Source organism: Tupaia chinensis, unplaced genomic scaffold (genome assembly GCF_000334495.1).
Source record: "Tupaia chinensis unplaced genomic scaffold, TupChi_1.0 Scaffold000250_1, whole genome shotgun sequence".
Classification (NCBI taxonomy): Eukaryota; Metazoa; Chordata; class Mammalia; order Scandentia; family Tupaiidae; genus Tupaia; species Tupaia belangeri.
Genome location: NW_006159730.1, coordinates 86,062 through 109,874, shown reverse-complemented (window position 1 = coordinate 109,874; position 23,813 = coordinate 86,062). Strand labels below are relative to the sequence as shown.

Genomic DNA, 23,813 nt, shown 5'->3' with positions numbered 1-23,813 from the left:
TAATTGCAGATAATGAGAGCCAGACTTCTTATTGTCAAAGGACAAAAATCAAGAGCAAAGAGTGCATACTAGAATGGATTTTGTGGCACTAGACTTTAGTCAAAGATATCAGTAATACCAGCTAGCACAGGATTACTCACCAACTTTTATTTTCCAGAGAATGCATACCTTTGAATGCTCGAAAGTACAATTCATGCCACTGCTAGATACTATATATGTTTTTGGTTTTTTGCTTATATTTGGCTTAACTGGAAAAGAATTAGTTAGTTTTTTTAGTTAATGGAGAGTCATTCTTCAGAAATGATGAAAAACTCACATACGTTAAAATTACTTCACAAATCAAAAAAGTTCATAGAAATAGTTAGGCTTGCCTCTGCATACTAGTCAGAGATGGTTAAATTAAATTGAACATATGGCTCTACTCAAGAATACATATGATAATCATGTACAGCTGCATATCTGGGAATTCCCCAACTTCTGCAAACATCCAGTACTAAAAGATTCTTACAAGTCTGTTCATTGGAACTCCTTAGCTGGCTCACCCTGACTAGCTCTTCTTCTCTTTGGGGACTGAGGCGGGTGGGGACATCACCACCAAACTTCGGGTGGCCAAGCTGTAACCACCTGCTTTATTACCTACCAAATTCTGTTTCCTTATACACTTTATGTACATACCTCAAAGTACACTGCCCTCTAAATATTCCATTCCTCTGAATGTACCTCTCCACTCTGTTCATAGGCAGTTTCAAGATGAGACCAGCCAGAAAGCACCAGGACTGAGACGGACACTGATTGTAAGGCCCATCTCCAGTAGGGTACTTGTATAGGGCAGGGCTGCACCACTCGGGGGTTGGGGAGGCCCAAGGTGGGCAACCACATTCAAGAGAGGATGGTCAACAGCAAAGTCAGGCTAAGGTAGACCAGAAGGCAGAAGGTCCTGAGTGGCCAGGCCATGATCTTTATTTCAGCCTTCCTGATTCTGCAGAGACCAACCAGCACTGGGTTGGCTACTGACCCAAGGACAAGGCTAGCTGTAAGGTCCTTACAGGATGGAACACTCCATATACTTAATGGTCCTTCAGGTTAAGTGTCCAAGTCGCACATCACCTACACACATCACCTGATGGTCATATTTTGCTGATGCTAAGGCAGGAGCAGGCAGGGAGGGGAACAAGTAGGTGGGAAGAGGGCACCCACCAAGGAAGTAAGAAAGTTGGTTGCCCCCCTAGCAGCATCTCGATTTCCTCTAAGAAATCACTTTGGTTTATCCAAGACATACAGAGATCGCTTTTACCAATTTTTAAGATTTTGCCAGACTTAGATGCACTCACTGGAGAGAGACAGAAAGAGAGAGAGAGAAAGTGAGAAAGCACCATCCCCCCTTAGGAGGTAATTATGCCACAATCCCTTTTCCTCCATTCTCCTCCTTTCAGGATTTGGGCTCCTCAGGCACACGCACCCAGCATGTTTTTCAAGACACCAGGTCTGGGATTCAAACTACACATTTGGTGTTGTGGGATCCAGCCACTTTAACCATTATGCCACCAGCTGATCCAATGTTTTTCCCAATTTCAGTTGACCCAGCACTTAGTTGATCTAAACCTTCCTTGAAAGTAGATATTTTTATAAGAAAAACGTAATATAAGACTATGAGTCATTTTTCTTGATGTAAACGTCATTCATTCCATAAATAAATGTTTACTAAGAACCACTCTGTATGAGGCACAGTACCCAGGACTCAGCAGGGAAAAGCAGAAGCAAAGTCTCCACTCTTCCAGCGCTCACATTTAAGTGAGAAAAGAAGCTAATTGTGTATAATCGATGAACCTTATAGAATCCTTTTTAATGTTGTATGATTCCCTGTGGAACATTTGTCTCTGATGCAGAAAAATCAAAATCATTGTCAGTTCCAGCCTACGGCGTACTGGACTGAGCTGTTGCAAGTGCCATTTCTCCATTCTCCCCCCACACTCTTACCCACACTCACATTAAGTCATTTTATTTTTAAAAATTCCCCAGAGTCCCTTTTTTTTTTTTTTTTTAACCTGCTGGAGAGAGAGAGGGAGACAGACAGAAAGTGAGAAATCAACCAGGAAGAATGGACATGCCATAATCCCTTCTCCACTTTCCTCTCAGCATTTTGGGCACGCACGCACGCACAACTAGGTGGGAATCCAGTGATGTAACCATTATGCCATCAGCTGGTCCCCCTATATTCCCTTTTAAACCAAGATGACTTGTGGCAAGTGAGAATTAAATTTACATACCTCTATCCATAGGCAGTACTCAGCACACAACAGCAAATAGGAATTTTTAAAGATCTTCATATCATTAAGTTAAAGAGTGAAAGGAAAAGTGGCAAGGTCCCTAACCTTCCCTTCTAACCTGCTGAAGGTATCAGGTGAGCAAAAGAGACACTGGTTTAGTTAATGGCTCCTGTCCACCAGCTGAGCTCTCTCCCTCCCTGGGACTTCTGACACTGGCCAGCCCCAGGGCCTAGAACCATCCCAGAATCAATCCAGGAGTCTTGCTCCCACAGGAACCTCCTAAGAGGACAGATTCTCCCTCCCTCTCCCCCTCATTGTTTCAATACCCCCTAAGGGCCTGCCTTTTAGATATCAAAGTAAAGAATCAATAAAGTCAGGATAGAGAACCCCCAAATCCCCCTAAACTCTGGATATAGATCTATAAGGCATTAAAATTTTTTATTATTCTCTCCAGCGCTATTTTTAACATAAAACCTGTACTATAGTTACATACAGTGGTTGAGCTCTCCCTGCTATGCGATTTGCCAAGTGGCACTGCAATAGAGATAACTCCTTTTTCTAAACTTCCACTCTCTAAACTCAGCTTTTAAGTGGATTCAGATGAACCCATTACTATCTGAGCTCTCACTTCCCTCCTCAACAGATTTGGATAGAGTATTCTTTCCTATTTCAATTCACCATGTATACTTTTATTTTTTTTTTTTTGAGAGGTTTTTTGCTATAGGGCGCGTGCACTCACCAGACAGACAGAGAGAGACAGAGAGACAGAAAGCGAGAAATCACCCCCTCAGGGGAGATGGCCACACCGCAATCCCTTCTCCTCCATTTTCCTCTCGGGGTCTTGGACACACACACACATGCACCCAGCGTGAGTTTTAAGCCACCAGATCCGGGACTCGAACCTCAGTCAACTACATGGGAGTCCAACAACATAGCATTACACTAACTGCTGGTTCCTATCACCATGTATACTTTTATTATGTTATCTCAGGGTCTAAATATATTCAGAATGGGAAAAAGATCTATAATTTCAGAGTGATGCAGAAGATAACTCATCTCACCCTAGGGCAGATTAAAGAATTGACTGAAATTTGAAAAGTTCGGAAACTCCTAGTCGGAAATACCTACTGCAGGGAGGTCTACATAATCATTTTTTAGTATTTGTATCAAACTGTATACCAGGCCCAGTGGTGGCAGTGTGAGGAAGAGGGTGCTGGTGAGTGATGTTTGGGGCCATAGGGAGGTCTGAGTTCGATTCCTGCCCAACCTGAATACCAGGGATGGTGGTGCACACCTGTGATCCTTGCTAACTGAGAGGCTGAAGCAAGACGGATCTAGTCAGTTGCTGCCAAAATTTCCACTTTCTCTTTCTCCCGTATGCTCTTCCCTCAGCCCACCCATATGAAAAACATCTACACCAGATGACTTTGTATCCATTAGGATGACTACTATTTAAAAATAAATTAATTAATAAAAAAAAAAACAGAAAATAAGTGTGGGAGAGGATGAAAAATAAAACTCCTGTGCATTGTTAATGAGACGGTACAGCTGCTATGAGAAATAGGTGGGCAAGTTCACCACAAATTTAAACACAGAATAACCACATAAGCTAGCAATCCAACTCTAGGCATATATGCAAAGAATTAAAAGCAGTGACTTGAAAGATACTTCTTTTAAAATTTTTGTCAGAGAGTATATTGCAATCTCCAGAGAGAGACAAAAAGAGAGAGAGAAAGGGAAAATGAGACAGCACTCCCTTCCATAAGGTATGGTCATGCTGCATCCCTTCTTCTCCATTTCTCCTTCCTTTTGGGACTTCGGGCACATACACATGCCCGCCTGGCTTATTTTCCAAGCCACTGGGTCCAGGAATCAATCTGCACAGTTGTAGGGGTGGGATTCAGTCGCCTTAACCACTACGCACCAGCTGGCCCCAGACATGTGGACATCTATCTGCCTAGAGTAATCAAATTCACAGGGATGGCAAAGGAATGGTGGTTGTCAGGAACTGCAGGTGAGGGAGGGATGGGAAGTGACTGGCCAGTGGGTGCGGGGTTTCAGCTGGAGAAGATAAAACAGTTCTGGAGAAGCGTGGTGGTGACAGTGGCACAACAGTGTGAATGCACTGAAAATGGTCCAAATAATAAACGTCATGCTGTGTACACGTACCAGAAAAAGGAGAAAAAATCCATACCAAAGACCACAATGAGATAGCCTCACACACCTATTAAACATCTAAAATTTTAAACGAGTGGCAGTGCCAAATGCTCACTAGGATGCACAATTGGATCTTTCATATGTTGCTGATAAAAATGCAAAATGGCATAGCCTCTCTGGAAAACAGTATAGGAGTTTGGCCCAGCAGTCACACTCCTGGACATTTACCCAGGAGTCAGCGGTTAGACAAACTGTGGACACCCATTCCATGGTACAAGCCACAGCTTGATTAGACTTAAAGACATTATGCTGAATTTAAAAAAAAAAATCTCAAAAGATCACAAACTTTATGACTCCACATATGCAACATTCCTGAAATGACAAACTTGTAGAGATGAAAAACAGATTTGTGATTGTCAGGGGTTAGGGATGATGTGGGGAGCAGAGGGTGGGTAATGAATGTTCCAGTTTATGCTCCTATTGAGGGAAGCTGAAGATACTGACACTTTGCCAGCATCAAAAATCCTTCCAGGGGCCAGAGAGGGCACAGCAGGAACATGACACTCTGCAAGGCTGACTCACACGGAAAGATTCCATGTTTGTGTCTGGAGATATCCCTGAAAGTGCTAGGCACCCATGTGCTCAGGGTTCAGGGCTGGCTGTAGCTGGGGTGGATTGTGGTCTGAGATCCTGTTGAGGGTATCTCCCTTGCTCGCTCGCTCTCTCTCTCTCTCTCTCTCTCTCTCCATGCACAGTAGAAATCAACTTAAAAAAAAAAAAAAAGCTTCAAAAACTATTCTGCACTCCCATTTTTAACCAAGGATCACATGCACATTGACGGGTAGTTGCCCCTTCCGGTAACATCAGTTCCCACTGACAGCACAATGGTAGCTGCCAATAAACATCCGCCGACCGTTTGTCATGTACAACTCATAACCACCTCCATTCGGCCTATGATCCCACCTGTTCTGCTGAGGGGAAACTTCTTTTGAGTTCAGGCAGTGGCTTTGACACAATGGCATCTATTTTCATAGTTAATTCTCTACCATCCATGTAAAAATATATTTTTAAAAGAAACACTCATAGATGCATACAGTACTCCTACTTTGCATAAGTCTAGTGTATAAGTTTAATTTCAAACATAAAATTTAGTGTGTTTATCACAAGTGTTCACCATTGGGTTATATCAGAGATCACACTCTCCTCATTAATGAGATTTGAATTATGATTAAGTGTCTAAGGCACCTTGATTACTTAATGATGAATATAATAAAGGTGTAAAGAACTCTAAAAGCCACAATTCAAGACAAAAACAGACAACTCTAATATTATGAAAACCAATCTTGAACTTCCGATCAAAAAAGTTATTTAACTCATTGTGTCCCACTAGTACCTGCAATTTTTTTTTATTTTCCAAATTATGCAGTATTACAAGTTTCTTACCAAAATACATACTACTCTTTTACACATTTTATGATGACTTTAAATGGCAAAATCTGTGATGCCCATGGCCCCACAGTGGCACAGCAGTAACATATCTGGACTCCTGTGGAAAGTCCCAGGTTTGCATCCTGGATCCCCACCATGCACACTGGTGCATGCCCGAGATCTGGGCTGGTTGAAGCTGGAGGTGGATTGTTGCATGGGGATGCTATCAGTGGTGGTCCCCCTCTATTTCTCTGTCACACAAAAAGCAAATTAAGTCAACTTTTTAAAAATCTGTGATTTCTGCTTAACCTAAAAATATGTTTAATCTAGTTCATGAGTGACCAAGTACATCTCAATAAATCTTTGTTTTAATTCTGCAGCATCATGAAATAATGTGCTGGAAATCTCTGCTGAAAATGACTGCTTCAATAATCATTCATTTTTTTTTCCCTGTAGATTCTTGGTTATCTATTCTCAAGCGAATACCAGAAGCTATGTTTCCTCTTCCTATAAAGTGACTTTTTTTTTATTGCCAGAGGCCACATATCCTTTATATAGAGACAGAAAAAGAGAAAAGCACACCGTCCAAAGGGGTGCAATCACATTACAATCTTTTCTCCTCCATTTCTTTACCCCGTTGGGACTCTGGGCATGCATATGAAGGGTTTTTCAAGCTGTTGGGGCTAGGATTTGAACCACAGTCTGCCATGTGGGATCTGGTTCCCTTAACCACTAACCTATGAGGTTGGCCCCAAAGTCACATTCAATAACTGCAGCCATAGACTAAATAATAAACAGTTATGGCAGATGCTTACACATATTGTGTTTCAGTGGCCTGGATTTTCAAATTCCTTCTCATCAGCACCCTCTGCTCAGCACTCCTGACACCCCAGATCACCCAAAAGACTAGCGCTCTTCTGTATGTTGTCCCACAGTCTTGTCATTTCAAATTCCAAGGTGGCACAAAAGTCTTTAGCAACTTTATGCAAGACAACCTTAATTTTTGTTGTTGGTGGTGGTGGTGTTTTGGTTTTGTTTTTGTTTTTTGTTTTTTGGGGTTTTTTTGGGGGGGGGGTTGCTATAGGGTGCATGCACTCGCCAGAAAGAGAGAAACAGAGAGACAGAAAGTGAGAAATCCCCCCCCGGGGGGTGGCCACACCGCAATCCCTTCTCCTCCATTCTCTTTTCAGGATCTTGGGCACACATGTACACACACCCGGTGAGAGTTTAAGCCACCAGGTCTGGGACTCAAACCACGGTCAACTACATGGGAGCCCAGCAATACAGCCATTACGCCAACTGCTGGTCCCGACAACCCTAGTCTTTAACATGGTCCACATTTGCTAGTCTTTGACAAGATCTACAACTGTTCCACATTGTTTCATGAGTTTTCCCCTAAATCTCTCTTTCTAGTGGTTCTTTCTCTTTTACTGATTTGCACAAAAGAAGAAAGATATTGAAGACTAGTCCCCGGGAAGCATGAAGCCTTGATAACCATTCATCCTCAGAGGGTTCCCACATCAGTGCCACCTTCCATGAACATGATCAACTGCATTATTTGGATCCTGTCCCCAACTCTCACACACACAGAGCTCTGGGTGAGGAACTGGAGCTACCTGTTCTACCCCCAATAACACCACCACCTGTCAGAAAAAGGCTGATGTTCTTCTTTATGCTTGGAAGACAAGAGTTTGGAAAATTAAGCATAAGAATTTAAAGAACACATGGAATAGCATATCATTTGGTACAGAAGGCCTGGGCTCCAACGCCAGCTTTGCCCGGCTAGAGGTGCGACCACTCCAGCCTTTGTCCCAGACTCATCACAACTCTCCCTTCCAATCAGCAGGCCCTATCAGCACAGGTACCCTCTCTCAGACCACACCCTTTCCTGGACCACTCTTTTCCTACCTGTTGGCTGAGTCCACTCAGTCTTCTGAGCCCAGCTCCTATGCATGCTCCTCTAAAGGGCACATCCTGAGCCCCTCCTGTGTTTTCAGGAGTATCCTCAGTGTCTTCATCCAACTGCTTGTCACAATTATCACATATCATCACTTCCTGTGTACATGACTGCCTCGCTACTAGTGAATTCTCAAGAGCAGGGTGATCCCTCCATTACTGTAAAACCCAGAGCCCAGGGGTAGACCTCCCGTACTGTGCTGATGACACTCCAGGGCTCCTTTATGAAGTCTCTTCCAGGCTTTGGGAGGACCTTTAGCAATATGCTCACAATCTTTTTTTTTCTAATTTGCATTAGTAAACTATAATAGACCTGTTTATCCATGGTTCCACTTCACCTGGTTTTAGTAACTGATGTGCAACCAGGAAGTAGGTGAGAATAGTGCTATCAGCCATTCTGAGAGAAAATGAGAGAGCCAATATTCATGATTATACAGTTAATAACAGTTCTATTTTGGCACCGTTGTTAATTTCTTACTGAGACTAATTTATAAGTTTATCTTAGGTATAAATGTATAGAAAAAAAGTAGCATGTCTACTCTGAGTGTGGCTGAAGTTCTCAGGAGGTAGGAAGTAGCAGCCAAATAGTAACATAACCCTTAAGGTGGAAAAATGCATTCGAAAGCTGCCAAGAAGACACCAAATGTGCAATACCCATGATACAGCATAGCCCAGGGCAGCCCTATGGCCTAGTGGCTAAGGGAGCCAGATATTACCTGGCCAACATGAGGTTTGTGTCCCAGCCCTAGCAGTTTGGAAAAAACATTGGACACATGTGTGCTCAAAATCTCAAATGGATGGAGAAATGGAAGAGAAGCGACTGCAGCATGACCATGCTTCATTGGAGCAGCGAGGGTGCTTTCTCCCTCTTCTTCGCTCTCTCTGGCTCTCTCTGGTGAATACAAGTGCCTTCTAGATATATTATGTGTGTATGTGTGTGTGTATATATGTGTGTGTGTGTGTGTGTACACACACACACACACACATATATACGTATCCCCCATGGGGTGATATCTCACTTTCTGTCTCTTTGTCTCTCCAGCAAGCACACACACCCTATAGCAAAAATCTCTCTCTTAAAATTAAAAAAAAAATTAAAATTAAAAAAAAGAATAGAAAAAGCATACAAATGAAAAGTGAGAGATGAATACAGGGAAATAACAATATTAGACAGGAAGAATATGATGTGTTCATAAAGTCTAAGAAAATGAGAGCTGGCAGGTAGCATGGTGGTTAAAGACGCTGGACTCCTATATGGCTAACAATGGTTCGAGTCCCAGATCTGGTGGCTTGCTTCATCACTTTCTCTCTCTTTCTCTCCTTCCCTCTCTGGTCAAATTAAAATAAATAAATTAAAAAATGTCTAAAAGCAACACTGCAAAGATGAATCCAGAGGAGAGAAAAGGGACAGCCATGAACACAATTCCTGGTGACTGATTAACTGCAGAGGATTTAAAAAATAGAGGAATTAGGAAATTATGACTGAAGGCAGGATTTCTGGGAGAATGGTGGTAGGCTGATGGAAATCTGGAAGTGGGTAAGGGAGTAGCTTTGGAGGAGAACTTGAAAAACTTTTTTAAAAAGATAACAGTCTGGATTTGAAATCAAGGCTAGATAACTGAATAGTAATAGCAAACAGTAATAGCAAACAGACCAGCTGGAAATAGAAGATGAGGCATGGGCAGAGGCCAGGACCAGAGGGCCCACACGTGGAGTCTTCAAGGAGGAGCCAGGGTTGCAATAACAAGAATGGATGCATTCGCCTGGAAGAGATGAGAAAGGAGTGGGCTCTAGGGAAAACCCACAGAAGCAGAAAAGAAGAAACAGAGTAGATAAAAAGATAGATTGAAAGAGAACCAGCCTTTAGGGGACACCATATACTTCTCAAGCTTCTACCAAATCACACATGGCCTGCCTAGACTCCACACTGACTTCTCCATGCAGTACCCCAGCAAGAGCTCCATGCTTTGGCCCCACCCACCTCTCTGATCTGTCTCCCCTCTCTTACTTTCTTTTCTTTTCTTTTTTTATTCTTTTTTTTTTTGAGAGAGAGAGAGATTTTTGCTATAGGGCACGTGTGCTTGCCAGAGAAACAGAGAGATAGAAAGTAAGAAATCACCCCCCCAGGGGATGACCACACTGCAATCCCTTCTCCTCCGTTTTCCTCTCAGGATTTTGGCACGCGCTTGTCGTGAGTCTCAAGCCACCGGATCAGGACTCAAACTGTAATCGGCCATGTGGGAGTCCAGTGACATAAACATTATGACCTCTGCTGGGCCCTCCTCTTCTCTTACTTCCATCATGCCAACTGCATCTGCTGATCACTGCCTCTCAAATATATGAAGGTCATTTCTGCTTTCCCGTTTTTGTGCTTTCTAGTTCCTCTACTAGAATGATGACCAAGGGACTCCAGAGACCAATGACATCCACACTACTTTCCACCCTAGTGTTGTGTGGTCCTAACACACCATTATCTGAGAGTCTCTCTTTTTGTCTACCTACCTACTATTTCTCCACTCCCACGTGGAGAGAACAGAGACCTATTATTTCTCACTCTCTGCTGTTCTAGTGTCTGGTATTAAATGGAGACTTCAGAGCAATACTCAGAGGAAGCAAGAGCAAGATTAGTGACCTTCATAAAATCAATTTCAATAAAAATAACAGATCTGAAGCCAGACCGTATCAAGTTATGGAAAGGAACAGGAGGCAAAAGCTAGAGAAAACATATGGAAAAACAGGCACACCTTCAGGGCCAGGGGGACGAGTTGACAAGCTAGTATAGCTGGGATCACACCTTCTACAAGAGCTGCCTTTCTAGGATATAAATAAAACATGCGAACTGGATCACATCTTATTTCTTCTACTGAGGGCTCTCCCTGAGAAAACCCCGACCCAAATTCATCATGCCTAAAATCCTTGCTTAAATGATAATGCATTTAAAAAATCAAACAGAACAAAAATAGCAATTACTTCAAGTTCTGTATTAAAAGTAAGAGGCTGCATATTACCCCAAATTGTGGGGTTATCACTGAAATACGGGAAGCGAGGCCCTACCAGACCTTAGAAGCCCTGCACACTTACTTACCCCTGGCCCTCTAACCCATGTCCACAAAGAACCCCCATCTTGTAAAGATGGCTGCTACTAATTCTTCCTGCTGCTTCACCTTCCTGCAGCTGCCCATTTGATCTCTGGGCCTTGCACCAGAAGCCCACATCTTAGTGGTGACAGTAGGAGGGAGCACTGTCGAGTGCCACTGCACAGAGAGGAAAGGTACTGCTTCCTCTAGCATTTGGACAGGAATGACGCGAATGGAGGATGTACATGAAAGGTTTTGCTAAAGACCGAGAAGTGGTTTTTCCCCTTTGTCTCTGCCAGAACTATCAAGCCATCTCTTGCAGTTAAGGAGCTCAAGACCTCACAGGAATTAATATCTGTGGCTGCTGGCCAGGAAGGGTAAAACAGTTACCATGGTCCTCTTTACTCTGTGGTTAGAGCACGCAGCTTTGGAATGTGTTCGCCCTATCCAAAGAAAAACAGGAGAAAAAGCAGAGATAAAAGTCAAGCAAGAGAAGGTAGGCAAAAGTTAAGACAGTAGAAAGCCAGAGCCACCAAAGACAGCCCACCTCAGCAAGCACCGCCTACGAAGGCAGAAACCTCCAATGGCAGTGAGTGGAGGGGGCACACGCTGCTGTGTTTCAGCCAACACGCAGAGAGGCGATGTGATTTGCTACAGACAAACCAGCACAGAGTACACGTGTCTACAAGCTTTCTGACTCCACCCTCTAGGCCAGAATTAGCTGGGCTGGCATACTTTCTTTTATGGAAAGGTTTTTGCTATCGGGCGCGTGCACTCGCCAGAAAGACAGAGACAGAGAGACAGAAAGCGAGAAATCACCCCCCAGGGGGATGGCCACGCCGCAATCCATTCTCCTCCATTCTCATCTGGAGATCCTGGGCACACACGCACACGTGCCAGGTGTGAATTTAAGTTGCTGGGTCCAGGACTTGAACCACAGTCGACTATATGGGAGTCCAGCAACATAGCCATTACGCTAACTGCTGGTCCCTGTGCTGGCATACTTTTAAAAGGCACCTTCACCTATGTCCTTCCTCTGACATCTGAGCTAATGAAATTTCAACAACCTTGAGCCAGAGAGTTTGATGGGCCAAATGACCATCAGTTACTGAGCCCAGGATTTTGTGAGCACATGGGTTTTAGAAAGTCAGGGTTTGCCTAGACTTAGTTATTGGCAGCTTTCTCTCACAGGATGGGGGAGAATGTGAGAAAAGCCAGACATTTTAAGTTAATGTCCGGGAAGGGGCATGATTCTTCATGTTGGAAAGCTCAAGGGAGACTGCAGGGTGGGAAAGGACAAGACAACGCCCTTGAGTACCTGGCCAATGAGGAAATCAAATTATGTGGACAAAGCAGTGGGGGAGGTCATTTTCGTTCATCAGTAAAGTTGGGAAACCCCCAGGCTTGTTGTGAGATCAACCACTAACAAACTTCCTGAGAAAAGGGAAAAAAAATTACTTTATGACTTCCAATAAAACATTTAAAAATATAGTTTCCAATTAGCTGAATCAACGAAGTCAAGTAAATCATCTTCCTCCAGAGCCTTTATTTCCTCACTGGCAAAGTGAGGGCAGTCAGGCAAGGGTCCCTAGGTGCCCTCACAGACTGAGACGAGCTGACCAGCAGGAGAGGCCAGTCACAGGCAGATGCTGGGGGGTACAGAGCCACAGATGGAAAAGGCCCAGCAGCGCCTGTGGACAGGATTTCCTTCAACAGGAACCAGAAGCCAGAGCCAGAAGCTGAGGGAATCTGTGGGGGGTCCGGAAGGAGGTGTCTGCCAGGTGAGGGCAGAACAAAGCCACCAAGTCACTTACAGCCTCCATAGGAAACTCGTCCCTGGGTTAGGAAACACTGCAGGACTTGAGGAGTTACCCAGACAACCCAGGATCCATCTCTGGCCCTGCTCCAGAGAACCAGGACCCAGAACATTCTTGACCCTGGATTCAAGGAAGCTACACTAAGACCCAGAAGGTTGCATGGGGAAGGGGAGTAGGAGGGCTCAGCCCAGCTACGTAAAGGACAGATCAGGGCTCTACACAGCACATTACACCTTCACTCACAGTCCAGACGTGGCCACAGCAGCCACGGCAGGAGACCGTCACTCAGAGCAAAGGAATAATATCAACACGGAATGCTAAGGGAAGAGGGAAGCAGCTTAGATCCAGCTGGCAGCAAGCTACTGAAATACAAACTCCACTGCCCAGTTATACAATTTGCAGTCCCCAGAGAAAGACATGATTATACTCTTCTCAGTCAGTTGCTGTGATTTACGTGGCTGTGCAACAAGTCAGAGGGCAGGAGAGAGCAACAGCCCACACGCAAAGGCGCCCAGACGCACCCTCTGCAGATGTTAGAAAAATCTCCATGGAAGAGATGCTCGTACTAGCCAGATTCGAGAAACAACAGATTTGAAACACCACATGCCAAATAAGGGGGGGGAGGGGAGTTTCTATTTATCTTTTTAACTTTTGTAAACTTATCAACATACAAAATTCTTTGCACAATGAAAATGAAAACATAATCCCCAATTTCATTAATATCCCAGTTATTAAAGCTAATGAACTAGACATTAAATATTTCCAAAAGTCACTGAATAAAATGTGAACCATTACATCTTATTTGCAAAGCAATCCATTAAAATCTGAAATACATACGTGCCATGACCCTCACTTCATCCAACAATTCCCACCCCTGGGAATCTGTCCTAGGGATGAAAGTCTCCTCATATAAGGGCATATGGACACAGGTGTCTGGTGAGTAACTGCTCATGGTTGCCAAGAACTGAAACAAAGTGAATGCCCATCAACAGGGAAGTGGCTCCCGCCCCACCCATAAAAAGAATGAATTAGAACTACACGCATTAACTTGGGGGAGTTTTTACAAAGTACTGATGTATTGGAAAAGGTACAAAAGTCCACATAATATGATGCAGGGTTTGTTTTGGTTTTTTTTTTTACTATTTTTATAAGGCTCTTATAAGATTAGATGAATATAGTAAAATATGGAAATGCATGCACTAAATCAGAGGTTCCCAAACTTTTACACACATCAGAATCACTTCAAAGTTTTGCTAAAATACAGATTGCTGGGCCCCACCCCACGTCTGACTTAGTAGGTCTGGCATGAGATCAGAGAATGTACATTTCTAGCACGTTTCCAAGTTTGCTGATGCTGAAACTGCTAACCTCTCTGAAAGAGGATCCTGGGAAAGACAGGAAAAGAAGTTATGAAATGGAAGGGGGAGGGGGGGCAAGGGGAGGCTGGTAATGGAATTCTGTCCAAGATCATAAAAACAGCATTTCCAAACTATTCCATTTATGGAACACTGCATGTATGTATGCATGGATGTGTACATTTGCAAAGACAAATTTCTAAAAGGATTGTTACCAAAATACTAACGTAAGATCTCTCAGAAGTAGAATTTCAAGTAATCTTTAATCATGTATAATTTTACTTACTATTATATTGTGGTTTTGTTTTGTGTTGTTTGTTTTGAAGAGGTTTTGCCTTAGGGTTCATGCGCTCTCCAGAGAGAGAGACAGACAGGCAGACACAGTGAGAGAGAAAGTGTGAAATCACTCCCCCAGGGAGGATGGCCACACCACAATCCCTTCTCCTATGTTCTCCTCCTGGGATCGTAGGCGTGCATACACATGTACCCAGCATGAATTTCAGGCCACCAGGTCTGGGACTCGAAATTCAGTTGGCCATGTGTGAGTCCAGTGATGTGTCCACTGCGTCATCTGCTGGCCCCTATATTATGTTTTTTTGAAGAGAGCTTTTTTCTAGATTCTTGCCACAGGCCATGTGCACTCACTAGAGAGAGACAAAGAAAGGAAAAGAAAGAAAGCACTCCCCTAAGGGGGATGGCCATGCAGCGATCCCTTTTCCTTTCTCCTCTTGAGATTTTAGACATGCACACACACATGCTCAGCATGACTTTAAAGCCACTGGGTATGAAACTTGAACCACAGAGAGAGTCATGTGAGATCCAATATCGCAACTATGATGCCACCTATTGGCACAAGTATGATGCCACCTGTTGGCCCTAGTATAGTCTTTATAATGAAAAAGTATATTTAGGTCATTAATTAACAAAAAACCATTTTTACAAAAGAAAAAGTCGGGGAGGTGTTGAAGTTCTTTCATGATCTGAAAGAGGAAATTCACACCATAAAGAAGAATCAAGTGGAGCTATTACAGATGAAGGCTGCCATTCAGAAAATCAAAACCTCCCTCGAAAGTATTAAAAGTGGATTAGTCCATGCAGAAAAGCGAATCTCGGGTGTTGAAGTCAAAACCTCTGATCTAGAAAAAAAAAAACAACAAAAAACAAAAAAAAAACTGAGAAAATAACCCCAAAAATGAGAATACTATACGAGAAATGCTAGACAGCATTAAGCAGCCAAACATCTGGATAATCGGTATCCCAGAAGGTGAAGAAACTAATAAAGACATTGATAATCTATTCCATAAAATATTGGAAGAAATCTTTCCAAATCTAAAGAGGCATTCAAATATCCAGACCCAAGATATATAAAGGACCCCTAACAGAATCAACACAAGAAGATCTTCTCCAAGGCACATCATACCCAGACTGGTCAAATTTACAAAGACAAGGCACTAAAATTTGCAAGAGAAAAATGTCAGGTTACTTATAAAGGTTATCCTATCAGGCTAACCTCAGACCTCTCATCAGAAGCAATGCGAGCAAGGAAAGAATGGTAACATATATTCAAAGTGTTAAGTGAAAAACAGTTTCCACCAAGAATACTATACCCAGCAAGATTATCTTTCACATGGAAAGAAAGAATAAAAACATTGTGAAATAAACAAGACCTGAAAGAATTTGCCAGTAGCAGACCCACTGTTTAAGAAGTTCTGAAAGGAGTGCTTGATCAGGAAAACTAAAGACACATACAGAAATAAGAGAACAAAAGGCAACCAGGAAAACCACCAATTTAATGCTAGAAACAAGAAATATCAGTAACAATGTTGAATGCTAACTTCCAGGATTTAAATGGAAAGACTGAACACTGCATATTCAGCAGAAGAGTGTTTGAACATAAGACTGAACTGGCAAAATAGAATTGCATGACTTTTGAGTAAAACATTACTGATTTTTTTTTACTATGCTTTGTTTTCCCAATTTAAACATTTTACTTTCTTTTAAACTGTTGATAGATAGGTTCAGCAATTTGTTAAAATATTTTTCTTGTTTGTTTCTCTAAATGGAAACAAACTTTTCTTCCTTCCTGACCCCTCTTGAATTGGAAATATTTGGGAGTATTCTTACTTTGTGGCAGAAGGGTTATTTGCGTAAGTCCAATAATGCTTGTTGCATTGAATCAGAAATTGGAAATACTCATTATTGGACAGGGCTTTGACTAGAATGTCATATCTGAAGATCAATCAGAAAACTATGGAATTAAGGTGGATCTCAAGTAAGCCAACAGAAGCTCTTAGGAAGATGGCCCAGCCCAAAATTCAGTATTTTGAAATGTTGAAAGTTGTTTATTAACTGTCAAAAACTATGGAGTATGAACGAAAAAGGTTTTTTTTATATGTAAAGTAAATATTTGTGGAAAAAAGTAATAATTAATAATTAATTGATTAATTTTTAAAAGAAGTAAAAAACATCTCTCTCTAAAAAAAAGAATAGTATTGATTCTATTAATTAAGGGGACACCAGCAGCTATAAGGCATAACTCTAAAATCTCTGTGGTTTAATAAAATACATTGATTTCTTGTTAAAAAAAATAAAAACAACTTTGGAACCAACAATTTCTCAATTGTTGAGCCTTTCTGCTTTATTCACAGCACTAAATGGATATCTCAGGAAAACTAACATAGATTATAGTTTATATAAAAATTAAAACATAAGGTAAGAAAGGAAGTTCTTGGATGAATAAATAAGTAAAACATGTATTTATTTAATAACCCTCATTGACTTACAAAAACGTAGACAAAACTCATTATGAAAAGTAATTTTAAAACATTCACCAGCATAAAACTATAAAATCTCTTCCTCTCTCAAAACTCAATTAACTATCCGGGAAGCAAAACCTTTCCTCTTTAGCTATCTTTGCTTCCTATTACTTTTTAAGTATGAACTATAAAACAACAAAAATAAGACTAAAAGCAGTAAGCTAAAAACAAAATAAAGATAACCTTATGATTGTCAATATAGACTTATAAGCTATCAAGTAGTGTCAGTTAAGGAGTTTTAAGCTAGAAAATAAACATCATAGCAATTACGCCAACTCTAATTTACACTTTTCCAGGCTTTTACACTCTGGTTAACTTCTAATTTTTTACTAGCTTAAAACATACCTTCTAACATCATTTTCCTATTCAATCTAAAAACTAAGGCTGGATCTCAAACCAGACTCCAGGTCTCTGCTGTTTTTTTCTACCAAGAGCAATCTAGCCTTCCTGAGTCCTCCTTCAGTGTCCCAGCACGATGCTGGAAGCTGCTCAGAGGCTGAAAATTGGATTTGCAATGCTCCATCCCTAAGTTCTGCAAATCATTATAATAAAACCCTTGCCACCAATCTCGCCAAGCCTTGCTCCTTCTTCAGTTTTATTATGGTGCAGTGTTTCTCTTTTCCTGCAATAGCAGCTCATGGACAGCCATGGTTCATTTTAAAAATTGGAGTAAGTCTGTGGCTCAGCTCAGGAACACTCCTACGTCCCCAAGACTAAGTTTCCTTCATAAAGATGAACAAACAGAAATAGGCCAAACAATTCACAGCACATGACACAAAATCAGAGACTATATCTTTTTCTGCAATGGATTCCTGGGAGAGCCAAAAGAAAAATAAGTTCTTACTTTGTGCTCACAATAAACTAGTAAAGATTGTCACTACAAAACTTTGTGGGCAGAAAAAGGCCAAGATTTGGAAATGCTGCATAAAAACTAAAAGTAATCACATTTAAAACTGTGTTGGCAAGCAGGTTTAAAAAAAATGGATACTATAGAAAATTTTATTAAGTAGAGAACCAAGGTAAAAACATACTTCTAGAATTGAATATCCCCACCTCAACCCAAAAAAGACAAACCAGTCCAATTCTTGAATATTCATTATCTTGAAAGGGGAAAGTAAGAGTGGAAAGCATAAAAAAAGAAATCTTTCAGAAGAAAATTGAAAATTTTCTTCAGAGATCCAAGCAAAATGTATAGGGACTTGAAAAAAGAAAGTAAGGAAGATTAGGGGAGGCACTCAAGGAAAAAATCTTCAGCAGATATACAAATACATGTATACAACGCAAATAGATTACAGAATGGTATATAACAGAATTTTTAAAAAGGACGGAACTGCCAAAAACACTAGCAGAGGGACCAGCAGATGGCATAACAGTTACATCACTGGACTCCCACATAGTCAACTGCAGTTCGAGTCTCAGATCTGGAGGCTTAAAACTCATGCCGGGTGCATGTACATGTGTGCCCCAAATCCTGAGAGGAGAACAGAGAAGGGATTGTGGCGTGGCTATCCCTTCTGGGGGCTGATTTCTCACTTTCTGTCTCTCTGTTTCTCTCTGTCTCTCTGGAGAATGCACACACCCAATAGCAAAAACCTCTCTACATTAAAAAAAAAAAAAAACTAGTAGAACAAAAACTGAAAGTGCATAATATAATATTCTTTGCTGAATTTTGAATTTGATGACTATGGTAATATCCTTGATTTGATTATCACACAGTGCATGCATACTTTGAAAAGGTGTGTAACTGTTAAATGCAAATTTTAAATTGTAAAATGTAATTTTATAATTATTAAAAATTTTACATCTGTAGACTGTCTATCAGTATAAAGACAGTCTAACATCTTTAAGAAGGGTTTTCTATATTGACCCCAAAATACAAAAAGAAGTCTAGTTATTTCATGTATTTTTAGACCCAGCTATAATGGTACCTGCCACAATACACTGTTCCACAGGACCACACAGGAATCCTGGGTTGGACACTCAGCCCAACCTAAAGACATATAGGGACATATGCCTATAGTACCCCCTGGGAGGCTTAAGTAAAGAGACCATGACATGATGAGATACTGTCTTTTAAAAAATACATATTTTTAAAAGTCTGTTGTAATGAGATTTTTCTACAGCATTTGCATACAATTGTGCATAGCATTATTTTATTATTTTAAGATAATATTCCAGGGGCCGGATGGTGGTGCAACAGTAAAATGCAATATGCTCTGCAAAGCTAACCCACATGGGAAGGTCATATCCAGAGACTTCCCTGAGTACACTGGGTAATGTGTGTCCATGATCCACAGCTAGCTGAACTGGGGAGTACCACAGCATCAGGACCCTGGTGGGTTGTAGCTCTCTCTTTTATTCTCTGTCTGTCTCTCTCTCTCTGTTTCTCTCACTTATCAACGAAAGGAAGGAAGAAAAAAGAGACAGGAAGGAAAGAAGAAAGGAGAGAAATTTGAAAAAAAAAAAAGGATAACATCTCAATATATTATAGACTTCACAATTTCTAATTTTGGAGAGGCTTTCATCCTATTATACATTTGCCAGAGTTATTTTAATTTGTTTTTCCAAAGAACCAGTCATAACAACAAAGTAGTATTACAAGAAGTACATTAGTAAATCAAAATCAAGAGATTCAATATACCACAGTCAATAAAATGATAAAAACACAACATCATCTAGATAAATGGCAAAAGGACCCTTGATAAAATTCAACACAGACAAACAGAACTACCATTTGATCCAGCAATCCCACTTCTGGGTATTTACCCAAAAGACAGGAGAACGCTCAGTCAGAAAAGTGTTTGTACATCAATGTTTATTGCAGCATTATTCACAATTGCCAAGACATGGAACCAACCTAAACATCCACAAACTGATGAATGGATTGGAAAAGTGTGGCATATATACTCTATGGAATACTACTCAGCCATAAAAAATAACAAGACCCTGGCATCTGATAGAAAGTGGTCAAATATGGAGGATCTATTGCTGAGTGAAGCCAGCCAGGCTATGAAAGAAAGATATTGTATGTATCCACTTAATATATACCGACTATCCGCACTCTATGGTAAAGAGTGAAATATGATAGGACATAAAAGCAGTGAAAGTACTTAACGAGAACAAGACAGTGTGGAATGGGGAGATGAAGAGAAGAGAATAGACAAAGATAGCAAGAGAACAAATAGAGAGAGGCAGGAAGTCCGTGGGAAACAGATATGGCTTATTACCTGTTGATGCTGACATGTGTAGTATTCTCAACTGGATTGGTCTGAGAAGTATTTCATAGTGGGTAAAATCTTTTTACAATAAAAATGAGAAATAGTGATTGACTGTTTAAAAAATAATTAGAATAATAATAATAACGATTGGGAAGAACATAGAAAAGATATTGAATGATGAAGTGGGGAAATTAATGTCTCTGTATGACTGACACGCATGGCATTCCCTTTTGAAAAAGCAATGTAATACACTGTAAAGTTATATGTAATTCAATGTAATATAAAGATTATGATGATAATAAAAATAAATTTTTTAAAAAATTCAACACAGATACAGAGAAAACTCTGAAAAAATATATATGAAAATATCAGCAGTGCCTATTATTCATGATGGGATCAAGCATGAAGTTTTCATTTTATGGCTAACATTTATTTCTAATTTTTTATAATAACTATGTGTACAAAATATAATCCATATGAATGAGAAAAAATATAATAAACTAGGAGAAGCCAGAAGTGAATAGCTATGAAATCTGAAGACAGAGGGCAGAAAGGAGGCCCTGCCCCAAGGTAGAGAATGAAGCTGTACAGATTGTGTGTCTGTCTGCACGCATGTTATTCATTGGGTGAGACTTGGTTTAAGACGTGTTTTCATTATGTCACATCCATCCTGACGTCTTCCTGGATAATGCCAAATCATCAGATTTGCTAAAGTTAGTCTGCGGGAATAGGGACCCAAGAAAAGGTCAGTGAAAAAAGCGGGATACAATCCATACATAATATAGGAACAGTCGTGTTAAATATATGTAACATATTTCATCGGCTCTATCACGATGGGTAATAAGCCTTTCATATTCCACTAAAAAAGAAAAATGCCAATTATGACGTAATGTTTAATTACCTATAATTTTATTACATATTTATCTAAAGAGCCCTTCTAAATTAATTTACACACGGATATTATCACGTATCATACTGCTATTTCCATGTCTTTCTGTGTACACAGTAACTCTGCCTTCTACTGCCAAATCACAATGAAATCACTCTGAAAGGTCATTCGTGTACCAGCAAAGCACATAAGTAACCTGAAATGTCAGCAGCTTGAATCACTGTGACCACGGTCAACCCCCCGTAGGCAGTGAGATCTTCCAGGACGCAGGGTGAAGGCCTAAGCATCTCAATTTTAGAGATGCCGAAATAAGGGAAAACAAATGTACTCCTTAGAATTCATGAAATAGACTTTTTAATATAATAATATAGTCTATGGGAATGAAATTATGACTTCTTTCCTAACACTTTCCTTACACTAGTTTTTAATAATTAGAAAAACATTTTTGTGGTGGTGGGGGGGGGTTGCTTTTATTTGGATCATTTAAATCTCTTCTCTCCTTACACAACGCATATCGGCTCTTTTCTTAGCCTAGGCATAATCCAGTAGGTCTGTGTTCAAAATAGCTACCCCAGGATGTAGAGGAACTGCGATCATGTGAGCCTTTATGATTAGGGCTGTGGACTTGTTTGGTTCGCGGTAAGGGAGCGGGTAAAATGAGTACAGCTAAAGAGGAGGAAGGAACAACAAAACAGGACAGTAAAACAATTCAGCATCGGGTCAGTCTTTTATCTTTAATTACAGCTGGGCCGAGCCCAACTGTCTACAGACATATTTTATGGCCTGTAAATCACAGCCATTGGGTAATTCAGGAGAGACCTTTTTTATTATTCTGAAATCCACATATTTTGTTGTTTGGGCTCGTGTGCACTGGGCTGTGGGAAAAGGAGGAAGACCCAAGCTGGGTAGTGACGTGCAGAGGTAGGGAATGTATTTTCAGCAGCCCAGGTGATGGATTAAGTCTGTTCCAGTTCCTTGGTGTGTTGTTCTAAACCACAGCCCCCCCACACACCCATGCCCACCTGGACAGCCAACACCCACCCCTGACCATCAACACAGCTCCTTCCAAGGAAGGAGGTCTTGCCTGAAGAAGGAGGAGGAGGCTGTTTGACATCTTAGGTTCGGGAGACAATTAGTTCACGTTCCTGTTACACCCAGGAACTTTCTCAGAAACAGTATCCTCCTTGAACCCGGAAGGCACACTTGACGAGGAAGCGCACTGGACATCGCCGTCCCCCAGCACCCTAACCCACCTCTTCTTGTGTCCTAGCACTTTTCCCTTCCCATTCCTATTTCAAACTTTTAGCTGATACAGTTGCCAAACGTCCCCCCCCCCAAAAAAAGACACATGCAGACAAAAATCCTCACTATGACCAGGACATTATCATAAAACAATATGTTCAAAAATTACCCATATGAGTGAACTAAGAGTTTCTGAGTTAAAAAAAAAATTACTCTGAGGGAAATATAATTAAAATCCAGACTTTGGAAACAGGAGCCAACCAGCATTAAAAGGCTTCAAGCAAATTCTTGAACTAGACAGTAACACTCGTTGTGTTGTTTTTGAAAAGCCTTGACTCAGTAGCAAGCAAAACATTTTTCCCCACTTCAGTCACGTGGTTTCCACTTAAGAAAGGGCCACTTAAGACTTGAGGCCCAACGCTCAGGAACTTACGTAAAGAGGTACTTCACTGCAGCTCAACTCCATGGCTCCGCATCTGCAATGAAAATAAGAAACAAGCAGTTACCGCAGGAGGTTGGTGCAAATGACCCGCAGCACTCCCTGTGTCCTGCCCTTCGGTTGTCAACACTGTGGACAAGCAGGTGAACTCGTTAGATTGGAAAGCTGCAGAGACACAATTAGGAAAGAACAAGAAATGAGATGCTAGCTATATAAATTGTCTTCCCCCAAAAAGACAGTACGGCAGTTCCTCAAAAAATTAAACATGAAATTTTCATACAATTCAGCCATTGTACTTTTAGGCATACACTTACAAGAAGTGAAAGAAGAGACTCAAAGAGATACTCATATATCGGTGTTAGAGCAGCCTCACACACAATGGCCAATAGGTGGAAATAACTCAAACATGCATTGATAGACGGATGGGCAATATATATGTATATACACTGAGTATGTATGTATATACATACATATAATATATGTATATATTATACATACATATTATATATGTATATACATATATATAATATATGTATATATTATACATCCATTTTATATAGGTATATACATATGTATATGTATATGTATATATTATACATACATATTATATATGTATATACATACATATAATATATGTATTATAATATAGGTAAATACATACATATAATATATGTGTGTAATATACATACATATTATATATGTATATGCATACATATAATATATGTATATAATATATATGTATATACATATAATATATGTATATATATACATACATATTATATATAATATATACATACACAATGAAATGCTACTCGGTCTTGAAAAGGAATGAAATGCTGACACATGCTACAATATGGATGACCCTGAGAGACATTATGCTAGGTGAACAAGCCACACAAAAAGGATAAACCCTTGGAACCAGCAGTTAGTGTAATGGCTATGTCGCTGGATTCCCACGTAGTCAACCGCAGTTCGAGTCCTGGAGCCGGTGGCTTAAACTCACATCAGGTGCATGTGCGTGCGTGCCCAAGATCCCAAGAGGAGAATGGAGGAGAAGGGACTGCAGCATGGTCATCCCCCCTGGGGGGCGATTTCTCGCTTTCTGTCCCTCTGTCTCTCTCTCTGTCTGTCTGGTGAGTACATGCGCCCTAT

General features: G+C 40.8%; 1 protein-coding gene across 1 annotated transcript in view; it reads right to left on the bottom strand.

Moving 5' to 3' along the window:
- Positions 1 to 22,697, bottom strand: part of ARHGEF28 (Rho guanine nucleotide exchange factor 28) — a gene marked incomplete in the record, with an annotated part of 274,949 nt that extends 252,252 nt beyond the window's left edge. Inside the window, 1 exon segment of the mRNA XM_027772037.1 lies at positions 22,656 to 22,697. Within this exon segment, the coding sequence (XP_027627838.1) occupies positions 22,656 to 22,688 (33 nt within the window).
- Positions 22,698 to 23,813: the final 1,116 nt, after the last annotated feature.